Below are 22,072 nucleotides of genomic sequence, written 5' to 3' on the forward strand. Positions count from 1 at the left end.
AGTATTACATATAGAAGAACTGACCCCCACAAAACACCCACTCAAACTTTCTCTGAGTGTCGACCTAAAAAAACACCTTGTCACTAATAAATGTAACAATGATAGCTCACATTTCTCTAATGTTTAAAGCTTTAATGGGTACTTTCTTCCACAACATTCCCCAAAAGCCATGCTCTACCTACAGTACAGTATCCCATTCTGGGCTAAGACCCTAACTTGCACTTGTAGGCTGGGTATCTTGTTAAGATATCCATCCTAGGCTCGAGGTTTTGTGGGTATATGGCCTTACAACTATAGCTCATGAGCTTCCATCAATCTATTTTCCTTGTTTTGAGCCAGCCAAAGGATACAGTCAGGACAGTAGCAACAAAAGTTTCCCTAGCAGTCTTCTGAAGAAGCACAGCTTCTTCTCAATACCTTGTTAATGGGAATAGGGGACCCTGTGGGCCTCTAATACTGAATATTCCCCCTTTTACAGATAAGGAAGCTGATAGAGTGGTTGCCAGACCAAACATCAGTTTACCACTCTCCGATGTAACAGGGTTCTATTGCTTTGAGCCCATTTAAAGTTCTGTATGTGCCTCTCTCTTCATTCCCTATGGTACATGGGGATGTGATCTGTTCATGAGTCACAACATTCCATCACGGGAGACTTGGCTAGTACTCAGGCTGTTCGCAGGGAATCAGCAGGTCCCACAGCTCCTGGCACTGTTAAGGACATACTGGACAAGTCCAAGGACAGACACAAACATTAAGTGTTCTGGAATAGCTCCTACGTCTGCTCATTTGTTCAATCAATCAATCAATCAATCAAAAATAAACACTGAGTGCCTGCTATGAGCCAGTCACTGTGCTATGGACATAAAAAGAAGCAAAGCTGTCTCTGTCCTCAAGGAACTTAATCTAATAGGAGAGACAACGTGCACACAAGCACACGCAAAGCAAGCCGTGTAAGGATAAACAGGATATAGTTAACAGAGAGAAGGCACCAGAGTAAGGGGCTGAGGAAGCCTCCCTGTAGGAGGTGGTATTTTAGTTGGGACTTAAGGGAAGCTGGAATAGAGCAGGGAGAGCGTTCCAGGCATGAAGGACAGTCAGAGAAAACAGCCATGAGATGGAATGTCTTATTCATGGAACAGCCAGGAAGCCAATGCCACTGGATCAGTGTACGTGGTGAGTAAAGTGTAAAAAAACTGGAAAAGTAGAGGGGGGCGTGCTAGATAGTGGGGACGTTCAAAGACATAGTGGAAGCAGACTTTTATCCCCCAGTTCCTAAGATACATCCTCAGCTGAATCCCTAGACCCTGAGCCCTTTTCTTTTTACCGGGTAATGGGACATGTGATCTGCTGCTCTTCCCCAGTCCCTCTAATTCAGTACATGTAAATTACTGTAATTTAAAGTGTAATTACATGTAATGTAAAATTACATGTAAATTAAACAGTAGTGAGCCTTGTTACAGATATGTAAAGATAAGATAATCTTTCTTCATCCATATTGTACCTGTGCCTTCACTTCCCATTTTCCCTCCTAACTCTCTACAGCCTAGCTTCCCAAATGGCACTCTCTAAAGTTTCCAAAGATCTCTTGACACATCTAATGGCTTTTTCTTAGTCCTCTTCCTTCTTGATACTCTCTTCTCTGGGTGTCTGTGAAACTACTCTTGGCTCTTCATTCTCTCTTGCTGGATCTTCATTGAGGTATGTCCCCTACCCATGAGTGTCCCCATGTATTCTAGGCCCTTTTATCCCTCTATACTGTATCACTTGGTGATTTTATCAGCCCCATGGATCATCTTTCTCCTTATGATTCCCAAATATTATCCGTTTCCAGCCTCTGCTGACCTCCACTTTTGTATCTCCTGCTACCTACTGGCCATCTCAAAGTGGACGGCATTAAATAGAGGTCTTAAACTCAACATGTCCAGAGCTGAATTTATTCTCTTTTCTCCAAAACTTTCCTCTCTTCCACCTTCCCTGTTACTCTTAAGGCCACCACCACACTCAATTTGTCGCTAAGGCCTGTAGATTTTACTTTTGTAACATTCCTCTGATACTACCACAACCCTGGTGCAGGCCCTCATCCTGTTATTGCCTAGATTATTGTAATAGTCTGCCAGTGGGTCTGCCTGCATCAAGTCTCTGTCCACTCCAGTTCATCTGCCATTTGGCCATCAGTGAACTCCAGTGGCTTCCTATTGTTTCCAGGATCAAATGTACAATTCTCTGTTTGGGATTAAAAGCCCTTCATTACCTTGCCCCCTCATACCTTTCCAGTCTTCTTATACTTGACCCACTCTGTGACCTAGTGACAAACCCTTCCCAGTGCTTCCCTGTATCAGGCTCTCATTTTCTGATTCCAGGCATTTTCACTGACTGTCCCCCATGCCTTTTAATTCTCTCCCTCCTCACCTTTTCTGATTCCCTTCAAGTCCCAACTAAAATCCCATGTTTCATAGGAAGCCTTTCCTGATCCCTCTTAATTCCCTCTTTCAAATTTAATTTGTATATAGCTTGTTTGTACTTTATTGTTTGCTTGTTGTCTCCCCCATTAGACTGTGAGGGCCTTAGGTGAGTGACTATTTTTGCCTTTGTATCCCCAGTACTGAAGCACAGTTTTTGGCATATAGTTGGTGCTTAAGGAAGAAGTCACATGAGCCAATAAAACCAAAAAGTCAGTACCACTCTTGGAGGCTACCCTGGGTCTAGACACAGATTTGGATACATTCTAGGTTGAGCTCTGGTGGGACCATCAATATTAAACAGTCTGATCTATCAAGGAGATCTGCATCTAGCAGCTAGCTATGGTGGAGAAGGGCAGCGACCCAGATTACACCCTCATTTTAGTCAGTGACAGCTCAGTCTTGAATCCTTGGGTTATCATGTCACCCTTGCTAGCAGGGAAGGGTCCAGGCAAAGTGTCTCTAGGAAGCTCCAGGGCAGAATCAGAAGCCTCTTAAAAACAACCAGGCTAGAAAGACCTCCACCCCACCAAAGCCCAAATCCCTGGGTCTGGACCCAGATCAGTCTCCAAGAGTGGCAGTTCCTCTTCAGTTTTATTGGTCCATAGGTCTTTTTTCCTTCAGGACACACTTTTTATTCATCTGTGGGATTGAGGAGAGGCTGTGTATAGCCACATGGGGAACTTGTGTGATGGCTTAGAGGAGTCCTGGAACACCGCTCCTGAAAGCTCTTGGTTGCCCAGGTTCCAATCCCAGGTCGTCAGGAAATGGAGGCTGTTAGGGCATGACCCTCGTGTCTCTTCTCACAGGACTGCTGTCATCCCTTTATCACTGTGCTCTGTTTCTTACATTCTACCTACCTTTGGCACATGTGACAGAGTTTAGTCATCCTTCTGAAGCTCTATGGTGGCTCTTAGCTGGTGCGTTTAACGTTTTCATGGTGTTTAATACCTTTGAAAGCACTTCCACATCTTTCCCCTCTTTCCTCTTCACAATTCTGTGAGATAGGCAGAGTGGGTGGTGGTGGTCTTATTGTTCAGTCGTGTGCAACTCTTCACGACCCCATGACCCATACTGTCCATGGGGTCTTCTTGGCAAAGGTACTGGAGTGGTTTGCCATTTTCTTCTCCAGTGGATTAAGGCAAAAAGATGTTAAGTGACTTGCCCAGGGTGATGTAGCTATGAGCTGGATTTGACCTCAGGTCTTCCTGCAGTGTTCTACCCACCACATCACCTAGCTGCTTCCATCCCCGTTTTACAGATGAGGAGAATAAAATTAGTGAACTTTGTTCAAGGCCACATGTAACTTGTGGCAGAGGTAGGACTGAAACTTAGGTCTCTTGACATTCAGCCAGATGTTTTTCTTCCTGCTACATGGCACTGCTCAGTGACCGAATGAGTGTGCTAAAGAACTCTAAATTTAGTGGGAGGCAACAGAGATAGGAAGCAGCCTCTAGACTAGTAGCCTCCTGCCTTCAGTGGACTGCATGAGAAATTACCCTGAAACAGTGTGTAGGTGACAAGCCCCGTCCAGCGTCACTGGCCAGACTGAGCTTCCCGACACAGCTTATCCATTTGGCTCAATAGTTTCCTTGTCTTGACCTGCTTGACTTGGCAAGCAAGGGGTTAGAGGGTGTGGGCAGTGGATGGATTCATGATGAGCAGCCCTAATGACCTGATGGCTGCATGTTGTCAACTCTCCTCCATTTCCCACTCCATCCCTTCATTCCCTTTCCCTTCCTTATGTCACCCCACCCTTTACTGGTACAGAAAGTACCTTGCAGCACTGCCTGACACCCTGGAGCATTCCAGGGCAATGTGCCCGTTTCCTTACAAGGACAGTACAGAGCCCATCATGCTTCCACAGCATCACGAGTACAGCTGATTAGCAGCCACTTCAGAAAAGGCTCAGCTTGGTCCAGGAATGGGCTTTGAGAATGCAGGGGGAGGGAACAGGGACCAAACATCTGAGTGAGAGTGGAGGTCTGAGGTACCAAGTCCAAGTTACATGTTGAGCTGGCTCTCCATTTTGCCAGGAAACCCTAGTGATAATGTCACTGTGTCTGCCTAAGGTGAGCACTGGACTGAGGATTTGACTCTTACCATCTCAGAAAAGGCCTCAAGGTCATTGTCAAATCCAGCATTGTGAGATGGTGCCGAAGTGGGGGGGGGGGGGCGAAGAGGAACTTGTGTTGGCCCATCCTAGACAGAACCAAAAGGCTATTATCTGTTATTACCTTGGAGGCATTGCAGATGATCCCGTTGTGCAGCGGCCTTCACAAGTCTCCGATGCACTACACCCAGGATCCTCCCCTGTAGCCTGGGTCCCACTTTCAGGACACGTACGCTCATGGGCCGCTGACAATGGTTAGTCAGCCAGAGCTGAACTGGAACTCTGGTCTGGATCTTTATCAGGCTCTTTCCCATGGTGATCCTTGGGAGACGGCTTACTGCTTCAGGCATGCAGCGAAGAGTGGAGGGGAAACCAGCCAGGAGCAAAGAGTTTTCAAAGAACCCTGCTCCACAGCACGATCCCCATCACTGGCTTCCACAAAGAGCCTCCAAGCAGGCAAGGCGGGGCTGTGCTGAAGGGGAGAGCTTCAGAGAGGTGAGTGTTCAGTAAGTGGGGCTCAAGTGAGGCATCTGTAAGAGGGACCTCGCTTTTGTGACTCCCAAGGCACCTCACCGCTAATGCTGGGCACATTGTTTTGTGGGTGGCTTCTTCATCAGTATTCTAGATAAATGTTGGCATGAGATCTATTCGTTGCAAACCAGGAACAGATTCCAGGCTGGTGTTGGATTGGCTCAGACCAATAGCTCAGCCCATGCAGATGGGTTCCCTGGGCACATGCATGCCCCTGCTCTGTCAGCTGGATTACTATTCACCCTCTTTGAGGAGTATTTCTGGCAACTACAGCCTGGAGTGTGATGAGTTTTTCCCTGAGGATTTTGTCTTAGGTTCCTTTTCATTTAAACTGATGTTATCACCTGCTAGAAAAGCGATTTCCCTTTCGCTACACATTTTCAATTTAACCCTGGATCATCTTGGGGAAATCAGACATATCATTAGCCACTCTCCTTAAGCTATCACCATTTGTCCTGGGAAGGTCATGGAGCAGCTAAGCTGGGAAGGATAAGGTAGAAGGCTTTATCAAGTGTATAAAAGTGGCCCTAACACCAGAGAAAGTGGATGCCTTATCCACATTCCTGATGCAGTTTTTGGACGCCTTGGCAACTCTGATGCATTAGAAGACGGTGTCACCCCAGGCTGGTCAGGCTGAGGTGACATTGCTGCTTGCAGGTGGGTGAAATTTCCTTTCTGGGAGTTATCAGCAAAAAAGAATTTGTAGGTCCATCCTTCCTTTCTTCCTCTTTTTAAACTTGAGATAAGCCACTTCTGAACTGCTGGGAATCCTGGACAAAGCACAGAACCCAGTTTTCCAATCTCCACGAGCTCCTTGAGGGTCTAGCTGGTTAGTACCTGTCCTTGGTTTGTGAGCCCGTGATGAGATGCATCAATGGTCTTTCCTTTGTGGTTGTCCCATATCCTCCCCATTCAACTCCCCACAATAAGGAAAAGCAGTTATATTCCTTGGGCAGAATTCTAGAGGTGAAGTCTATCTACTCTGGAGTGATTCTGTTTCCAAAAAACTCCTGGAAATAAACCTGTCCCTCTGTCCATAGGCTTACTTTTTGCTGTATGTACTCAGCACTTAAAAACCAAAACCTTTCCCTTTGCATTCATTTTCTAGAGTAAAGAAAGCATGTCTTTGCCCAGATATTGCCTGTCCTTTCTACCCCTCAGTCAATTGCATTCTCAGCTTTAAAGATCAAATCCTCTGTGTACCCACAACCAATCTTAGGCCTCCAGCAATTCTGGGCTTCTATTTTTAAGAATTTGGATAACATGCCCATCTTGGGTAAGGCTAAGATAATACTGATATTATTATAGTATTTTAAACCTTGCAAGCATCCTGAAAACATCTCATCTGAGCCTGATAGCAACTCTGTGAGATAGTATTATGGAAGGATGATGAAGTTCCTCTTTTAGGATAGCCCTTTCATCTGAAGTTTTTGGATGAGGAAATCTCTACCAATTCTGAAATAATCTATGTACTGAAATCTTTGTGTTATCTTTACCTTTTTTGGGGGGGGGGAGGCAGTTGGGGTTAAGTGACTTATCCAGGCCCACATAGCTGGTAGATGTCTGAGGCTGGATTTGAACTCAGGTCCTCCTGACTAGGGCCTATATCTATCAAATACCTCACTACTTTCTAAGAGAAAACTGGGTACAAATTAAGAAGAAAAAAATGCTACAGTTCTAGGAAATGGCTAAGCATCATAGCCAATTTAGAGTAGGGACCCATCCGAAGTAATTAAGGTTAACATATCCTTACCCTTAACTGTATTTAGGAAAATGATTCTTCTGTAAGATGAATGTTTGATATTTGATGAATCGAAATTGTTACCTAAACTTTCACGTGAACTTTGTAATTATGTTTTAACTTATTGTAGGATTTTGCCCTTTTTTAGGGGCAAATACAGCTAGGTCTTGATTAGTGGGAATAACGGATCCCCGGAAGTGGTCATAGAATTTGAATTTGTACTATGTATTTCCATACTTTACAGATTTATAATTTTTAATAATATGAATTCAAATACATGTGACAGCTTTGGTGGGGGTGGGGTAGGAGTGGGAAGTAATATTCACACTAATCAGGACCTAGCTGTACTATAAATTGTGAGTGAAAAGGACTTATGTCAGAGAGAAGTTTACAAAGGCAGCACGGATTTCTGCCCCTTTGGATTTTCTCTATTTAAACAGATATGCTTATAATTAGAATAATCAAATCAATAAAATTATCTCTAATAGGCTTGTGCCCAAAAATGCAGTGTAAAGTACTTTTCTCCCACAGTTCCCACAGCTATTGTCATTCCCATTTTAAACATGAGAAAAAAATTGTCAGAGAAGTAATTTGTCCCTAGTCACAAAGCTATAAATACCAGAGGTCGTCTGATTATGAAGCTGTAGAGCCTCTCACTCCACTTTTCAGTGGAAGGAGCTCAGGCTACCAGTCCTGTTTACCTCCCACTATTCACCAGTTGAATAATTTGGGCAAAAGGAAATGCCTATCCAAAGTCCTATCTTTGAATTTTTAATGTCATACCTTATTTTAGTATTTGAAATAATCTATAATTTTGAAAGGGATCTCTCTCTCTACCCCCTTTCTTGTAAATAGTATTTTTTTCCAATTACATGTCAAGATAGTTTCCAATATTCATTTTTTTTGCAGGGGGAAGGTAGGGCAATTGGGGTTAAGTGACTTGTCCAAGGTCACACAGCTAGTTTTTGTGTGTGTCTGTTAAGTGTCTGAGGCCAGATTTGAACCAGGGCTCCTGACTCCGGGGCCAGTGCTCTATTCACTGCGCCACCTAGCCACCCCTCAATATTAATTTTTCATAAGATTTTGTGTTCCAAATTTTTCTCCCTCCTTCCCTCCAAACCCTCCTCTCCAAGGCAGCAAATAATCTAATATAGGTTTTTCATGTGTAATTAGGTTAAACATAATTCCATATTAGTTATGTTGTGAAAGAAGAAACAGAATAAAAGGGGAAAATCCTGAAGAAAACAAACTCCCAAAGAGAAAACAGTATGCTTCCATGTGCATTCAGACTCTATAGTTCTTTCTCTGGATGTGGATGGCATTTTCCATCATGAATCTTTTGGAACTGGCTTGGATCATTGTATTGCTGAGAAGAGCTAGTCAGTCATAGTTGATCATCACACAATGTTGCTGTTACTGTGTACATTGTTTTTCTAGCAGGCGATCTCTTGAGAGATGCCATGGCTAGGTAGATAGTCATGTGACGAGTCTCTCAGATAAGCTGGGACTCAGAGCACACCTGCCTGTTGGCTTGACTAACCATTAGAGTTTCTGTTCCACTTCATTGAGAACCCAAGGCCCTTCTAAGAGGAGCGCTGGAGGAGGGCCATAACGTCATGACAAACACTTGAAATAGACAGGAGTCCTCTCTGGCTTTCACATGACTTTTCCCACCACATCACAGCAGACTTTTTGCCCTGGATGTTCTGCAGCCCCTTCATCCTGTGGCCCCTTCCTCTTCTTGTTGGCTGGTTCTTCCCAGAACCTTCATTTCCAGGAAGGCACTTGGGCCAGCCGTGTCTTCCTTCCTCTCCTCTGAGGCCACTTCCATACCCCAAAGGGGAGGACTGGAGGAGAGTCTTAATGGCATGACCGACACTTGAAACAGAGAGCAGTTGGCCTCCCTGGGTTCCGCTCTTGAATTTACCATGGCCCTGCACGAGCACTGTCTTCCTCCTCTTCTGCCCTCCTACTCCCATTTTTGAGCATCTTTTTATGAGTCTTCTTCCTTATTAGATTGCAAGCTCCTTAGAGACAATGCCTGGCACAGAGTAATTGCTTAATGAATTCTTGTTCATTTGCTGAATTGAGTAGTGGCACCCATCATGCAACTTCCACCAAGAGTGGAGAAGGGGTCTTTTTCTCACTGGTGGTTCTCTCTCCTCTGAAGAGGTCACCATTTTTAGGAATTCCCAGAAATAGAGCACACAGCCTTCTGTGATCGCAGAGGGAGACAAGGCTGAAGCTGTGCTAGCTAGCTATTTTTGTTCTTGCTCTTTGAGACCTTCTAATAGCCTATAAAAAACCTCACTGCCATTCAGGGAGAATGTACCAAACTTTACACCTGTCCTCAGCATGCAGGAGGAGCTGGGTTAGCAGCAGTAGCCAAGGAGTAACAGTCAGAACTTCCCCCTAAATTGTGTTAACCACCAGGATACTGTGGAGGTTTTGGCCTTTAGTTATCTGAACAGCCAGTTCAGTGAAGACCTGTAGACACACACACACACACACACACACACACACACACACACACACACATTCTTCTCTGAAGGGAGGAGAAGGACAAAAGAGCAAGTATAGACGTGACTAAAATAGGCTGAATTTCCAGGAATAATGATGATTCAAGTAGCAAAAAGCTAGGTCTCTACAACTCAAATGAAGGCAAGAAGCCAGAAGTTAAGGCAATTATTTGAATAATACAGACCAAAAAACAATTTCTGTTTACCTTGCTTTATGCCTCAATGGCTGTGTCATGAGGGCTGTGGAGATTTGGTCAAAATAGGGCAAAGCAAGTGAAGTTTTTTAATATGAGAAATCAGTTAGGAACTCCATGGCACCTGCAAGTTTCCTTCTAATCATCAGACTAATCAATCAACCCCAAGTTTGACATTCTTGAGTCCTGGCTCCACTAACCAGACAGAGGACTAGAAGGTCAGCATTCAACAAGAGCCTACTGACATCTCACTGGTGCCATTAGGTCTCACAGGAAACTGCTTACTGTAGTGCTTAGTATGCCTTCACTCCTGGAGTGGGTCTAAAGTGGCTCTCAATTTCCCAGACTGAACCAGATCTCCAAGCCAAATGTAGAAAAGCCCCATAACTTTGGGCTTGGAACAGTTTTTCCAAGAAGGGAAGAGAAATGAGGCATTGCCCATTTTCCCCCGTTTATTCTTGGCTCCACAAGATGGAAAGTGTGCTCCCAGAGCCATGGGATATCCTGAACGATTACAGTCTCATTCCACTGAAAGAAACTTGCAGCTGCGTCTAATGGCACTTGTCCCATTTTCAAGAAAAAAGCTAGAAGCTCAGAAATGCCATACTCAAATTTCAAAAGAGGAATCCCTACAAGATGATCAGAGAACCATAGGTTTAGATGTGAAAGGTACTTTAGAGACCATTAAAATCATCATTTTAAAGATGAAGTATAGGTATAGGTTAAGTGACTTGCCCACAATCAAACAGCTAATAAGTGTCTGAGGTGGGATTTAAACTCTGGTCTTTCTGACTCCTGTCTAGTGCTCTACCCACCATACATTGATTGCTTCAGTGATGTGAACAATGAGGGACCCTTTATCTCCACCTACCCAAGGAGAACCTTACCTTCCATGATGGAGATGTGAACAGCTCTTCGGCGGGTCCTGGGGACACTGCTCAACCTTGGTCCATGGGTGATGGAAGGGCAGCTCCGGCTGGGAACCATTCCAGCCCTGAGGATAGGAGGAAGAAAAACCTGTTAATTTGAAAGCCAAAGGGCAGGGAGGGATTGTGGGTAGAGGGTTAGGAAGACCAGAAAGTTGCTAGAATTGCCTGACCACATAAGTCTCATTCACTTTTACAGCACCTCTGCTTCTCATTGGTTTCAGGTTGTAGACAAATGTTAAAGACCTGAGACCCCTAATGCTCAAACTTTCCTCTGGGCAGAGACAAAAGCGGGAGTTTTGCATCAACACCAGCCGACTCCTTTTACATCTAGGATAAAATATAAACTCTGTTTAGTATTTAAAACCTTTCAGAACCTGGCCTTAACCTATCTGTCCAAATTCATTGGATATTATTTCCCATGCCCCCCAGTCAATCCCCAGTCTTTGCAATCCAGCCAAGCTGGCCTCTGTATACATCTCACGACAATTCCTCTCCTGCCTCTGTGCTTTTCATACTGGCTGTGTTCCCATGCTTAGAATACGTTTCCTTCTTATCTCCATCTTGTAGTCCTGAGCCTTCAATGAATGGATAGTGCCCCCTACCAAATTACCTCATATTTAATTTTTGTGTGTGTGCATGAACTTTATGCTGTATACATTTTAACATTACATTAGAATGCAAACTTACTGAAAGCAGGGAATGTTTTATTTGTTGTGCTTGTATCCCCAGAGCATGGCACAGGGCCTGGCACATGGAGAGCATAAATTAAAACTTGATTGAATAACCGATTGGTTCCAGAATAATTATAGAACACATAAGACTGTAACCTGGAGGAGGGAAAGGCACTTCTCTCTCAGACCTGGCTATCCCCAAATGCCTCAATGTGGTTTTTAGGGTCGGCCTCCATGTATCTCAGCCCAGCTGTGTACTCCCACCCTGACCCACTGCCTCTCCAGCTAGAGAGGGCCAGTATCTAGTCTTTTAAAATGAACCCACTACAGAGACAACGAATCTTTTTGCTGGGTCTTGGAGAAACTAACCAGACTTTTTTGAAGCACACTGCTGACTTGGACTCTGGGAAGCTGGAAAATGTTATCTGGACCAGTTGTTTCACTAGGCTGATGGTAAGGGCTGTGGGTTTCTACAAGTTCCTTGAAAGGAACACACTCTTCCACCCAGGACAATGCTCTGGGGATATCTAGCTCAGGACCTCCATTCTTGGCTCCCTTCATGTCCATCCTATCCTATGACTTGAGACAAGTTAGATTCAAGTTGAGATAAATCTTCTACTTCTGGATTGAGTTTTCACCAAAGCATAGAGTGCATGAATGTCTATGACTTCAGCACTGGCTGAATCTAGACCCTCATTTGGGGGTAATACCCTGGAGAACTTTACCTCTTCCAGGAAGACAGGAGTTCTTGGGTTTCTTCAAGCACTCCATAATTAAGTCTGAGCCTGTCCACTCTCTGGGGGATGGAATCTGCCTGGGTGAGTTCCCCTGAGAAAGGCTTACTCATCCTACTGGGCTTTTTTTTTTTTTTTTTACCATCTTTTACCAGGAGCCTTTGTCAGGGTGAGGGTAGGGAGGAAGGGAGCCAGGAACCCACTGGCCTCTGGCTCGTGCCTCCAGCATGCCGGCCTTTAGGAGTTAGCTCTAGGAGGGCCCCCTCCTCTTACCTGTGTATTTCTGGCGGCTCCCTTTTAATCTTGGCGCTGGACTCCATCACTTCCTTTGCTACTCGGCCGCTGAAAGCAATTTGAGAATAAAAACAGCAACAAGAACTGAAATAAAACCTGTAAGGCTGGGCCCAAAGATCCCCATGCCCATTGCAACGGGACAGGTGTGAGGTGGTCTACTCCCCTATCTCCCTGATCATGTACCTTCTCTCCACTGGGCATATAGGATACAGGAAAGCAAGGCAAAGTTTGTAGGAAAAGGTATGATTCCACCAATAAAACCCACAAAAAATTCCAAACCCCCAAATAATAGCTAATATTTATACAGTCTCATGAACTTAGTGAGGTAGGTGCTATTATCTGCATTTTATAGATGAGGAGACTGAGGAAGACAAGTTTTAGTGACTTGCCCAGGGTCATATACCTAGTGAGCCAAGATCTGAGTCATGTCTTTCTGATTTCAAGTCCAGAATTCATATCTACTATAATAAGCTGCCTCTCACAGCCACAAAATCCCCCATCCCCCCAATTAGGAAGTTATCAGGGAATGTTTTATTTGTTGTACTTATATCTCCAGAGTCTAGCATAGGGCCTGGCACACAGAGAGCATAAAAAAAGATGAATGGTTCTAGAAGAACTGATCTTCTAAGAACTGAAGACATTCTAAGAACTGATCCCAGAAGACACAAAATTGTAAGCTGACGGAGAAGGGGCACTTCTATCTGGGACCCTAAGTCTTGTTTGAGGGCTCAAACAAGAGAACGTGAGGCAAGGAGGAGTCAGGGGGCCACCTGGAACCATGGGGACAGAATAATGAGGGGAAAAATTGGGATTTTCAGTAGAAGTTTCTCATCTCTCAGTTCAGAGGGCAAGGAACACCAAGTGACTGCTCTCCAGAGAAGAGTCTGAAAAGACGTCCATTAACTGCTACTTACTGTCACTATTTACCTGTAACGGAACCGGCTCCCTTTGAAGAATAAGTTGCTGCTGGATACAGTGCGGACCTGGCTTGACTTCTCCAACCTATGGCAAGACAAAGCCCAGATTTCTAGAAACTGCCGCAATTCATGCTGAGGAGGTGTCATCTTTTCAACTCTTTCCAAAGTCCATTTGAAGAAAATGTAAACTGGAAATATTTGGGAGAGGTACCCTCCCTACCCTGAACATAACCTCCAGGGTATGCGTGGGATCACAGAAGAGGTCCCTGCTCACTTGTCTCTGTTGTGCCCAACTCCAAGGACACATATAAAGCCTTTCCCTCATCCTCCCCGGTATGAGAGGAAGAACTATAAGAATGTTCAAAGGGAATGGGAGGAGGAGCATGGAAGGGAGAGAGGGGTGTGAGTCCTACCTGCCTGACTTGGTATTTGTCTCTAGAACTGTCCATGAATGTGCATCAGTCTGGGACCAAGAGCAATGATGTGGTGGAGAAAATCCTTGGTCTGGAGTCTAAGAACCTAGGTTAGACATCCAGTTCTACTCTTTACTGCCTATGTGACTTTGGGAAAGACGTTTTACCATTTTCAGTCTCAGTTTCCTCATCTGTAAAATTAGGAGGTGAGATTAGATCAGGAGTTCTTCACCCTTTTTGCATTAGGGACCTCTTCAGTAGTCTGGTGAAGCCTATGGATCCCTTTTCAGAAAAATGTTTTTAAATGCATACAATAAAATATATAGAAATACAAAAGAATTGAATTAATTATATAGAAATAAAGATGTAATCCCCCCCCATTCCAACTTCATGGACCCTTTGAAATCTGGCCATTGTACTTCTTGGGGGGATGTCCATAGACCCCAGGCTAAGAAGCTCCAGATTAGATTATCTCTGAGGTCTCATCCCACTCTATAAACTCTCCCTCTCCCTTTCCCCATACTCCTTGAACACATATACAGCAGAAACATTAATGGAACTGAGACCTTAAACACCGGGAACTTTAGGTATGATAGAATTCAGAACTGTTCGACACAGAAGGAATCTAGTATAGGGGGGTTCCAAACCTGGGGCATGGGTACCCAGAGGGAGGCATAACAAAACTTGTCATGAGGTTGTGGGAAATATTTGATTTAAAAAACAAACTATAATTATGCTATTGAAACATTCCCGGAGTAGTAGTGTTAGTGAAGACTAACAATTTATTGTTGTGAATCAGGATTCTCAGTCCTATTCTCAACCAAATCCAAAGTAAAAAACAAACTAGAAGTTGAATATGAGATGTGGGATTCTCTTTCAAAAATTATATTGAGTTATTTGATAAGAAATGAATCATGGGACTCTAGGGACTCTGATAAAACAACCATATGATACTTTAAATATATATATACTGAATAACAATTTCTTTATGAAAAAACTAAATTATTTTATTTCTTATGTAGAGGTACAATTTATTTCCTTTTGTATTATGCCACCATCTAGGCTGCATAGAATGCTGACCTGGAGTTAGGAAGACCTGAGTTCAAATCCAATTTCAGATACTTGCTGGCTATGTGATTCTGGGCAAGTCACTTAACCCTGTTTGCCTCAGTTTCCTTATCTGTAAAATGAGCTGGAGAAGGAAATGGCCAACCATTGCAGTATCTCTGCCATGAGAATCCCAAATGGGGTCACAAAGAATTGGACATGACTGAAATGACTCAACAACAACAGCAAACTGAAGGGCAAAGGTTGGAAACTGCTGAGCTAGTCCAATACCCTCACTTTGGAGATGAGGAAGCAGGCAAAGTCGAGTGACTTGTTCAAAGTCAAACAGCTTGTTTTAGTGTCAGAGCCTACCTTAGATTTAGAAAGCTGTGATGCACCTGAAAAAAAGAAGTAACCAAGGGGTGGGGTGGGCATGTCCAAAGAGCCAAATGAGTGCCAAAGGGCAGCCGTGTACAACCAACCTAAAGAGGGTGCTCACGTGGACAGAGAGACCATGAAGGAGGCTGAGGGGGAGGATGCTGTTCCCATGAAGCCACACTCAGGTTGCCTTGGGATGAAAGAAAACATCCATGGGGAATGTCTACTTGCTGATTATACAGATCGAGCAACTCAGGTGACTGCTTTGGAATTATCTTTTTAAACACCAGTTCCTAACACTCATCTCTTTCTTCTCCTTTGACCAAATTGTAGCTGCCCTAGGTTATAGTAATATCAGTGCTAGCCCCTCCCCCAGTTGATGTGCAGAATCCCACTTCATGAAGTTTATTGGTGTGAGGTACTCCTTATGTGCAAACTCTCCCTCCCAGCACAGATCAACGACGGTTCTGAAATTTAGTCTGAGAGAGGGGCCTGGGGTCATTGTGAGTTCAAATCATTTGACCAATGATCACACAAGCAAGTATGAGTCAGAGGCAGGATCTGAATCCAGACCTAGTCTCGGTGGTCTCTATCCACTAGGACATGATACCTAAAAAGTATTCTGAGAATAGGATTTCTGGATTAGGGTTTAAGATACAGGCATGATGACCTCTTGTTCAAGCATGGCGCACATATAATGACAGCTGGTAAATTATATGTATGTGTACATATATATTTATTTGTTAAAATATATGCATATGTATAGGATTGAACGGAAGATAGAGAGAGAGGGAGAAAACTGTCCACATATCTTCCAGGCCAAATACTACAGAGTCAGGTAAAATAAAGGAAGAAGAATGTCAGTGATGAGGAGAGACTAGTAAATTTTAGGAACCAATGTTCAAGAAAAGGGGTAGTAATTAAAATTATAGTCTTAGTTGTATATACACAAACATGCAGCGTATGAGAAATAAAGCAAACCTGTGATACTGCTGCAAAGAAGGAAATTCTGGTTTGTAATTTATGGTTTTGGAAAAAGAACAGATTAATTTAAAGGGATGGTGGAGTAATTTTGTATATAAGGGGATATGCTGAACTCTTGTGGGAAAATCCATTAATGAGAGGGAGAGAGCATGGTGGAGAGTATTAGTTAGGGAAAGACAGAGGGATTAGAAAAAAATAGAGGGAAAAACAGAGACAAGGAGGGAATGGATAATGATGTCATTAAATAGCCCACAAATCTGGCACAGAGATGTGGTATATTGATAATGGGTGGTTTCAACTACCCAGATAACCATAAAAACTCTATCTAATAAAAGCAAAGGAGTTGATATCTTGACTTGATAATTTCATTCTTCAAAAGGTAGAGGAAGTAATAAAGAGAACTGTAACTGTAGACCTCATTCTGACCAATAAGGAGGAAATAGGGGCTGAATTAGAAATTATGGGAACCTTTAGTGGAATTGGCCATGCCACTTAAGATGGAAAAGTCAGATATAGTTTGATGTGCATGCTAGATTTGTAAGAGTAGAGTTCAGAAAAAGGACAGATAGGGTCCCATGAACTAAAATTTTAGAGGGGATGTTGGCCCATGAGGAACAAGGAAGTGTTTCAGAACAAAATTCAGTATAATAAGCACAATTTGAGTAAAGAAGGAAAGAAAGAATAGGCTGATGAGAATGTGGATATGTAGAGAAGTCGCTGAACAATTAGCATCTAAGAAACACATATAGGATAAAGAAACAAGGTTGGGTAACCCAGAATGAATGCAAAAGAGTGGCCGAGTTATAAAAGAATAGTATTAAAAGTATGAAAAACTCAGAAACTTGGATAAATGCTGAAGATAACAAAAAGGGCTTTTTTCCAGCTATGTTGGGGGCAAGAACTTTAAAAAAGGAATGGGATCAATGCTTGGGATGGACGAGAAAATGGTAATGGACAAGAGTGAGAAGATAAAACTACTCAGTTCTTAGTTTGCTTCTGTTTTCTCTATCAAGGAAAATGATCTCTGGATGAGGAGTAGAACAAAAATTGCTAACAGGGAGATGAAACACGAGATGGAGATGGGTAACAGAGCCTTTGATGAGTTTTGTAATCAGAGTCAAATTAGTTACATTCCAGGTTACTGAAAGAACTGACAGAGGTTAATTTTTATGGCCCACTGTTAATCTTTGAAAACTGCAGTGAATGGAAAATGCCCCAGTTCTGGAAGTGGGCAAATGTCACAGTTTAAAAAAAAAATTAGATGATAGATTTTTTAAAATATAGGCCAGCAAGTCTAATTTTAATTTCTGGCAAAAATTCTAGAACATGTTATTATTAAAAGAATGGTTTGTGAGTATTCAGAAAGGGAAACAGATGTAGTTAGATATACTTGGTTTTCAGCAAAACATTTGATAAAAAGCCTCTCATACTTAATAGATAATAGAGTAATGTATATCATGATAGAGTAATACGTGGTAAAAAAAAAAGGTAGATAGTAGAATTGGTTGAATGACTGGATTCAAAGTGCAGTGATTAATAATTGATAATAGTCTGGCTAGAAGAACTCTAGTGAATTATCCCAAGGGTTTTCCCCTTGGGTATATTCTGTTCAACACCTGTTATCAGCTACTTAAATGGTGGAATAAACTTCCATTATTGAATTTTCAGACACAAAGCTAGGAAGGAAAACTAACATGTTAGAGGAGAAAACCAGGATCCAAAAAAGATTTTGATAGGCACAGAATGATGGCCTGATCTTAGTAAGAAAATGAAATAGTTATAAATGTAAAATCCTACATATAGGTTCTAAAAATTGACTATACAAGTAAAGGTTAAAGGAGAGCAGACAATATTTTATGTGAGAAAGATTTTTTGGTCTTAGAAGATGTTATATGAGTGTAACCCTTGGCTCACAGGACCAATTGTATGGCACTCTCTTCTCAGTGGTAGAGATTGATTCCTCAATGCTCCAAGTCTGTGTATCTTGAATGGTAGGCAAGGTTGGTGAGAGCTAGAGAGAAAGGACATCCAAGGTCTTAGGGCTTCTAGTGCTGAAACAGAAGACACACTATTCCAACTTCCCTTTAAGGCTCAGGGGAAAGAAAGACTCTGGGAAGAAGCTGACATATAGATGAACTGGCAATTTCTATCCTGTCTTTATCTCTAACTTATTACACTGGAGATTTAGGGGAATTATTCCATCAGTGAGATCTGGGACTCTCCCTTGGCTGAACTAAGTTATCTTTCTCTCAAGGGGAGAGCTCATTCACTCTGTATTATCTAGTATATATTCTTCTCTGTGTACTTTCTCTGATTTTTCTTTTTTACTACCAACAAATGAGTTAAACGTGTTTGTTTGCTATATGTGTTTATTGTTCAATTGGCATTTAGTGGGAAGGGAATAAAGTCTTGGATATGCAGCTTGGGAACTTCCTTTCCTGTGAAGGGATAGCAATTAAGGACATAGCTTGGACATAAAAATTGCTTCCCCTAGGCCCGTGATATTTGAGGGAGCAGATAGGTATAAGTCTAGCCTGGCACCCTTCTTTCTGAGAAGAGCAGAGTGTCCAATTTCTGGCCCTAATCTCTTGCTTTCCCTTCTTGCAGAAACTCGTCTTCTTTGGAGAAAAGTAGAGGAGGAGACACTAGAAATGTCTGTTCTTGCCTCTCTGTAAGACACATTTAGATAGACCCATGTGGGCACAAATAACCTACATGGGCATAAACAAAATACAGTCAATCCTCAATGTTCACGTTTAACTTTCATAACTTCAAACATTCACATGATTTATTAGTAACCTCATCTTCACTTCTGCATTGGCAGCTGCACACATTTGCAGCTACGTATAGTAGAGAAAAAAAATGAGTGGCATACTGCATGTAAGTTTGTGAAGTAGCTGGTATACTTCTAGGTACTTCACTGGTCTTATTCACCCTACCACCGTGAAGAGCTTCCCAGACATTTGTTCATATTTTCATTGTTTGCCTTTAAAACTCAAGTTTTTGTTGTAATTATGCCCTCAAAGCATATTGCAAGTCCTTTGGGCTCTAAGCCCCAGCATGCAAAATCAGTGATGCAGCTAGTCAGAAAGTAAAGATGTTAGATAAACTTTGTGTGGGGATGTCTGCAGCTATTGTCATTAATTATTAATGAATTTGCAATTCTGTATATCTTCAAAAGGGAGGAAAGTATGTATAGTAGTGTAGATTACATATGCTATGAAAAGTGAATATTGCCTGAAATAATATTTTTTTATCAAGATGTTAGCAAAAAGGTCACAATTCGAGGGAATTATTAGGGAGAGATGTTTTGCATGTTACCAATTTTATTTCATGTACTGCATTTTATGGGTTATTTCATGGTTACTGTGTTAGGAAGAGTATATATTAGCAGAATTAATTTTTGTTATAAAGAATTATATGCATTGTAAAGAAATGTATGTTATAAAGAAATATCTTTTCAGTGATCTGAAGCAAAAGATTACAGTTTTTGATGATCGCAGGCGTGGAATCCTTTCTTTTTCATGGGTTCAATGTATCAGTACTTCAGTTTTTTATTTTTGTACCACTTTCTTCTGTGAAGGTTGAGGATTGATTGTACAAATTACATACTGTCTCCTACATGAATCAACATGTGACATGGAAGTTCAAAATAAATTTAAGGTACTCTTAGGCTCTATAAAGAGGGACACAGAGTCCAGAATGAAATAGGTTATAGTTAGTTGGTCAGAGACCATCTATAAACATGTAACTCTTGATAGTTCACTTATTTGGGGCACAGGTCTACTCAGAATTCTAAGAGAAGCAGTGACTACAATTAAGTCTGATTCAATATTCTCTGACAGCAATTGCTCTTTTGAACATGGCAAGCTGTAGAACAGTGGAACAAATGGAGAATACAACATATTTCAGAGAACTTTTAGATGACTATCAAGGGAAATTTGGACACTCAACCCGTCCTGTGATTATGAGATGAATGTAACTCACTTGATTGTAGAAAAATAAGGATTTGGTTATTAATCATAAACTGAGGTGGGGTCATTCATAGAGAAGATCCAGAGTTAGAAGTCAGAAAGAGAAGAGAAGGGAAAGACTTCAGAACCAAGCTAATGAGGTTGTATTATCACTTGTGGTTGGGCAGGTGACTGTTGGGCAGGGAGTATTCTTTATTGCTGCTAGTTACTGAGAAGAAAAAAAGAGTAAAGAGAATAAACTATACTTTCTGTTATATTTTTCAGCTGAGAAGAAAATGAAAAGAGATGGCAGAAGAGTCTTCTACCACACATTGTTGCTGAGAGGAGGAGGAGGAGGAGGAAGAGAACACTGAAAAGAAGCCCTTTTGCCAGCTTGAGGATGAAGGTGATTGAGTTGTTTTGGGGGCCGCTCTTCCTTGGCCCTCCTTGGTCACAGCACACAAGGGCACCTCCTCCTTAGTACAAAGCAGCTGGGCCACTACCTTGAGGAGCCAGACCAATGTGGCATTCGTACTGTCCCTTTCAAGAATCCCTGGTCCTCCGGCCAAATGCATAGACACAATCGAGCATTTACAGCCAAAAGAAAAGCCTAAGTAAGAAACAACTCTATGTACTACTTCTATGGTGGATCCAAGGAGGACCCAGTTATTTTGCTGCCAAGAGTGGCAGACGTGGAGTTAGGAGGATCTAGGTTCAGATTCTACTTCAGGCACTTACTAGCTGTATGACTTTGAGCAAGTAATTTTGTGGAGTCTTATTACAGTTGGCAAGTGTCATTGAACCTGTGTCCTGTGAGGGTAATGAGTTTCTTTCTCTTCACCAGGGACCTGGATCCAACCCAGTCCATGTAAGCAACACTGTGCTCTCCCTTCAGGTGAACAGAATGAGAAAGCTTGCCTAGCAGGTGTCTCTGCTGATGGCAGCATTCCCCCGAAGAACACAGTACATACATTGTCTTCTGTCTTCCTGATTAAAATGCAGCTTGTTAAAACATAAGACATTGCATTCTATTTTTAAACCAGACCAACGGATTCTGTGAAATATAATTTACCTGGCATCTCTCCTATCTCTAGATAGGAAATTTCTTAGCTCTCTGATTTTTTTTAAGATAACCACTTGACTTAACCAAAGGAAAACACTAGTCCTAACTTTGTGGGGCTATAAAGGTATTCCCCCCCCCCCCCCCCCAAGGAAGTTCTCATGAGGGTATCATTAGCCCTGATACAATGTTGGGATTGGTACCAACCAACATTGAACATAATGGGATTAGTCCCAACAAGATGATTCTTAAAGTATGTGGTAGACCCAAAGCCTTGATAGTCATCCTAATGGTGTGGATCAGGATTGTGGCAACCCTGGTGGGTGAGAGTGTGTTTTGGATCCTGGTTGATCTCTGGGAGAGCTAGAATGATTCTAGGGATTCTGAATGGTTCCTAAGGGTCAAAAATGTGTCATGGTTGCTTCTAGATCCTCTGGGATTCCCTTGAAACAGACTATACTGATGCAATCCCAATAAAGCTGCCCCCAGCCCCAATATTCAAACTTCATTATAGGCCTGGCCCTAGTGAACAGCAGGTCCACTGCACCTACCTAGCCCCTCCTCCCCCCCAATGTCCTAACTTCTTTGTATATGCCTCACTGCTCACTAGAACAACAGGTGGGTCCCTGAACTCTTCGTTCCCACAGAAACAGCAGGTGTGTCCATATGATGGGAAGCTAACTACTGTCTCTACCTGGTCACTGCTCCCATACGCATACCCACAGAAACAGGTGTGTTATTGTATTCAATCAATCACATCATCCATCTAGCCCAAGAGAGGACCACAATAGCTAGCCAGTTGGAGGGAAGAATGACCAGAATGTTTAACCACCAAACCATAGATGGGACCCCTCCTCCATTACCTAATCCCTTAACAAACTCCTCCTGCCTTTTTAATATTAATGATATTCCTCTATTCTATGTAAATTTCTGTTGTGTAATTGCATCTTTACCCTATAAAAATCCATCTTGCTTTCTCTTAAGTTGCTGGTTCCTCTTGTAATTTAGCCCGCTTCATGAGAGGCATCAATCTCAATAAATGCCTATACTTGGATTAGAGGTGGTCTGACTCTGAATTCTTTGAGACGGTTCCACCACAACACATCATGAGACCGCAACAGTTTTGGGTGGGCAG

General features: G+C 42.5%; 1 protein-coding gene and 1 long non-coding RNA gene across 2 annotated transcripts in view; one reads left to right on the top strand and one right to left on the bottom strand.

Annotated features, from left to right (window-relative positions):
• FRMD5 (FERM domain containing 5) overlaps window positions 1-22,072 on the bottom strand; it is a 384,746-nt gene that overhangs the window by 2,949 nt on the left and 359,725 nt on the right. The window contains exons 11-13 of the mRNA XM_069105921.1: window positions 13,113-13,187; window positions 12,165-12,233; window positions 10,445-10,551 (exon numbers count right to left, since the gene is read on the bottom strand). Coding sequence (XP_068962022.1) covers window positions 10,445-10,551; window positions 12,165-12,233; window positions 13,113-13,187 — 251 coding nt within the window. The remainder of the gene's footprint in view (window positions 1-10,444; window positions 10,552-12,164; window positions 12,234-13,112; window positions 13,188-22,072) is intronic.
• Window positions 112-20,871, top strand: LOC138175475 (uncharacterized). Its single transcript, XR_011172004.1, has 3 exons — window positions 112-1,173; window positions 20,163-20,283; window positions 20,722-20,871. It is a non-coding gene; the product is annotated as an uncharacterized lncRNA (long non-coding RNA).

This window comes from Petaurus breviceps, unplaced genomic scaffold, assembly GCF_028583685.1.
Source record: "Petaurus breviceps papuanus isolate PSGF00001 unplaced genomic scaffold, PetGlider_PUasm1.0 77, whole genome shotgun sequence".
Lineage (NCBI taxonomy): Eukaryota > Metazoa > Chordata > Mammalia > Diprotodontia > Petauridae > Petaurus > Petaurus breviceps.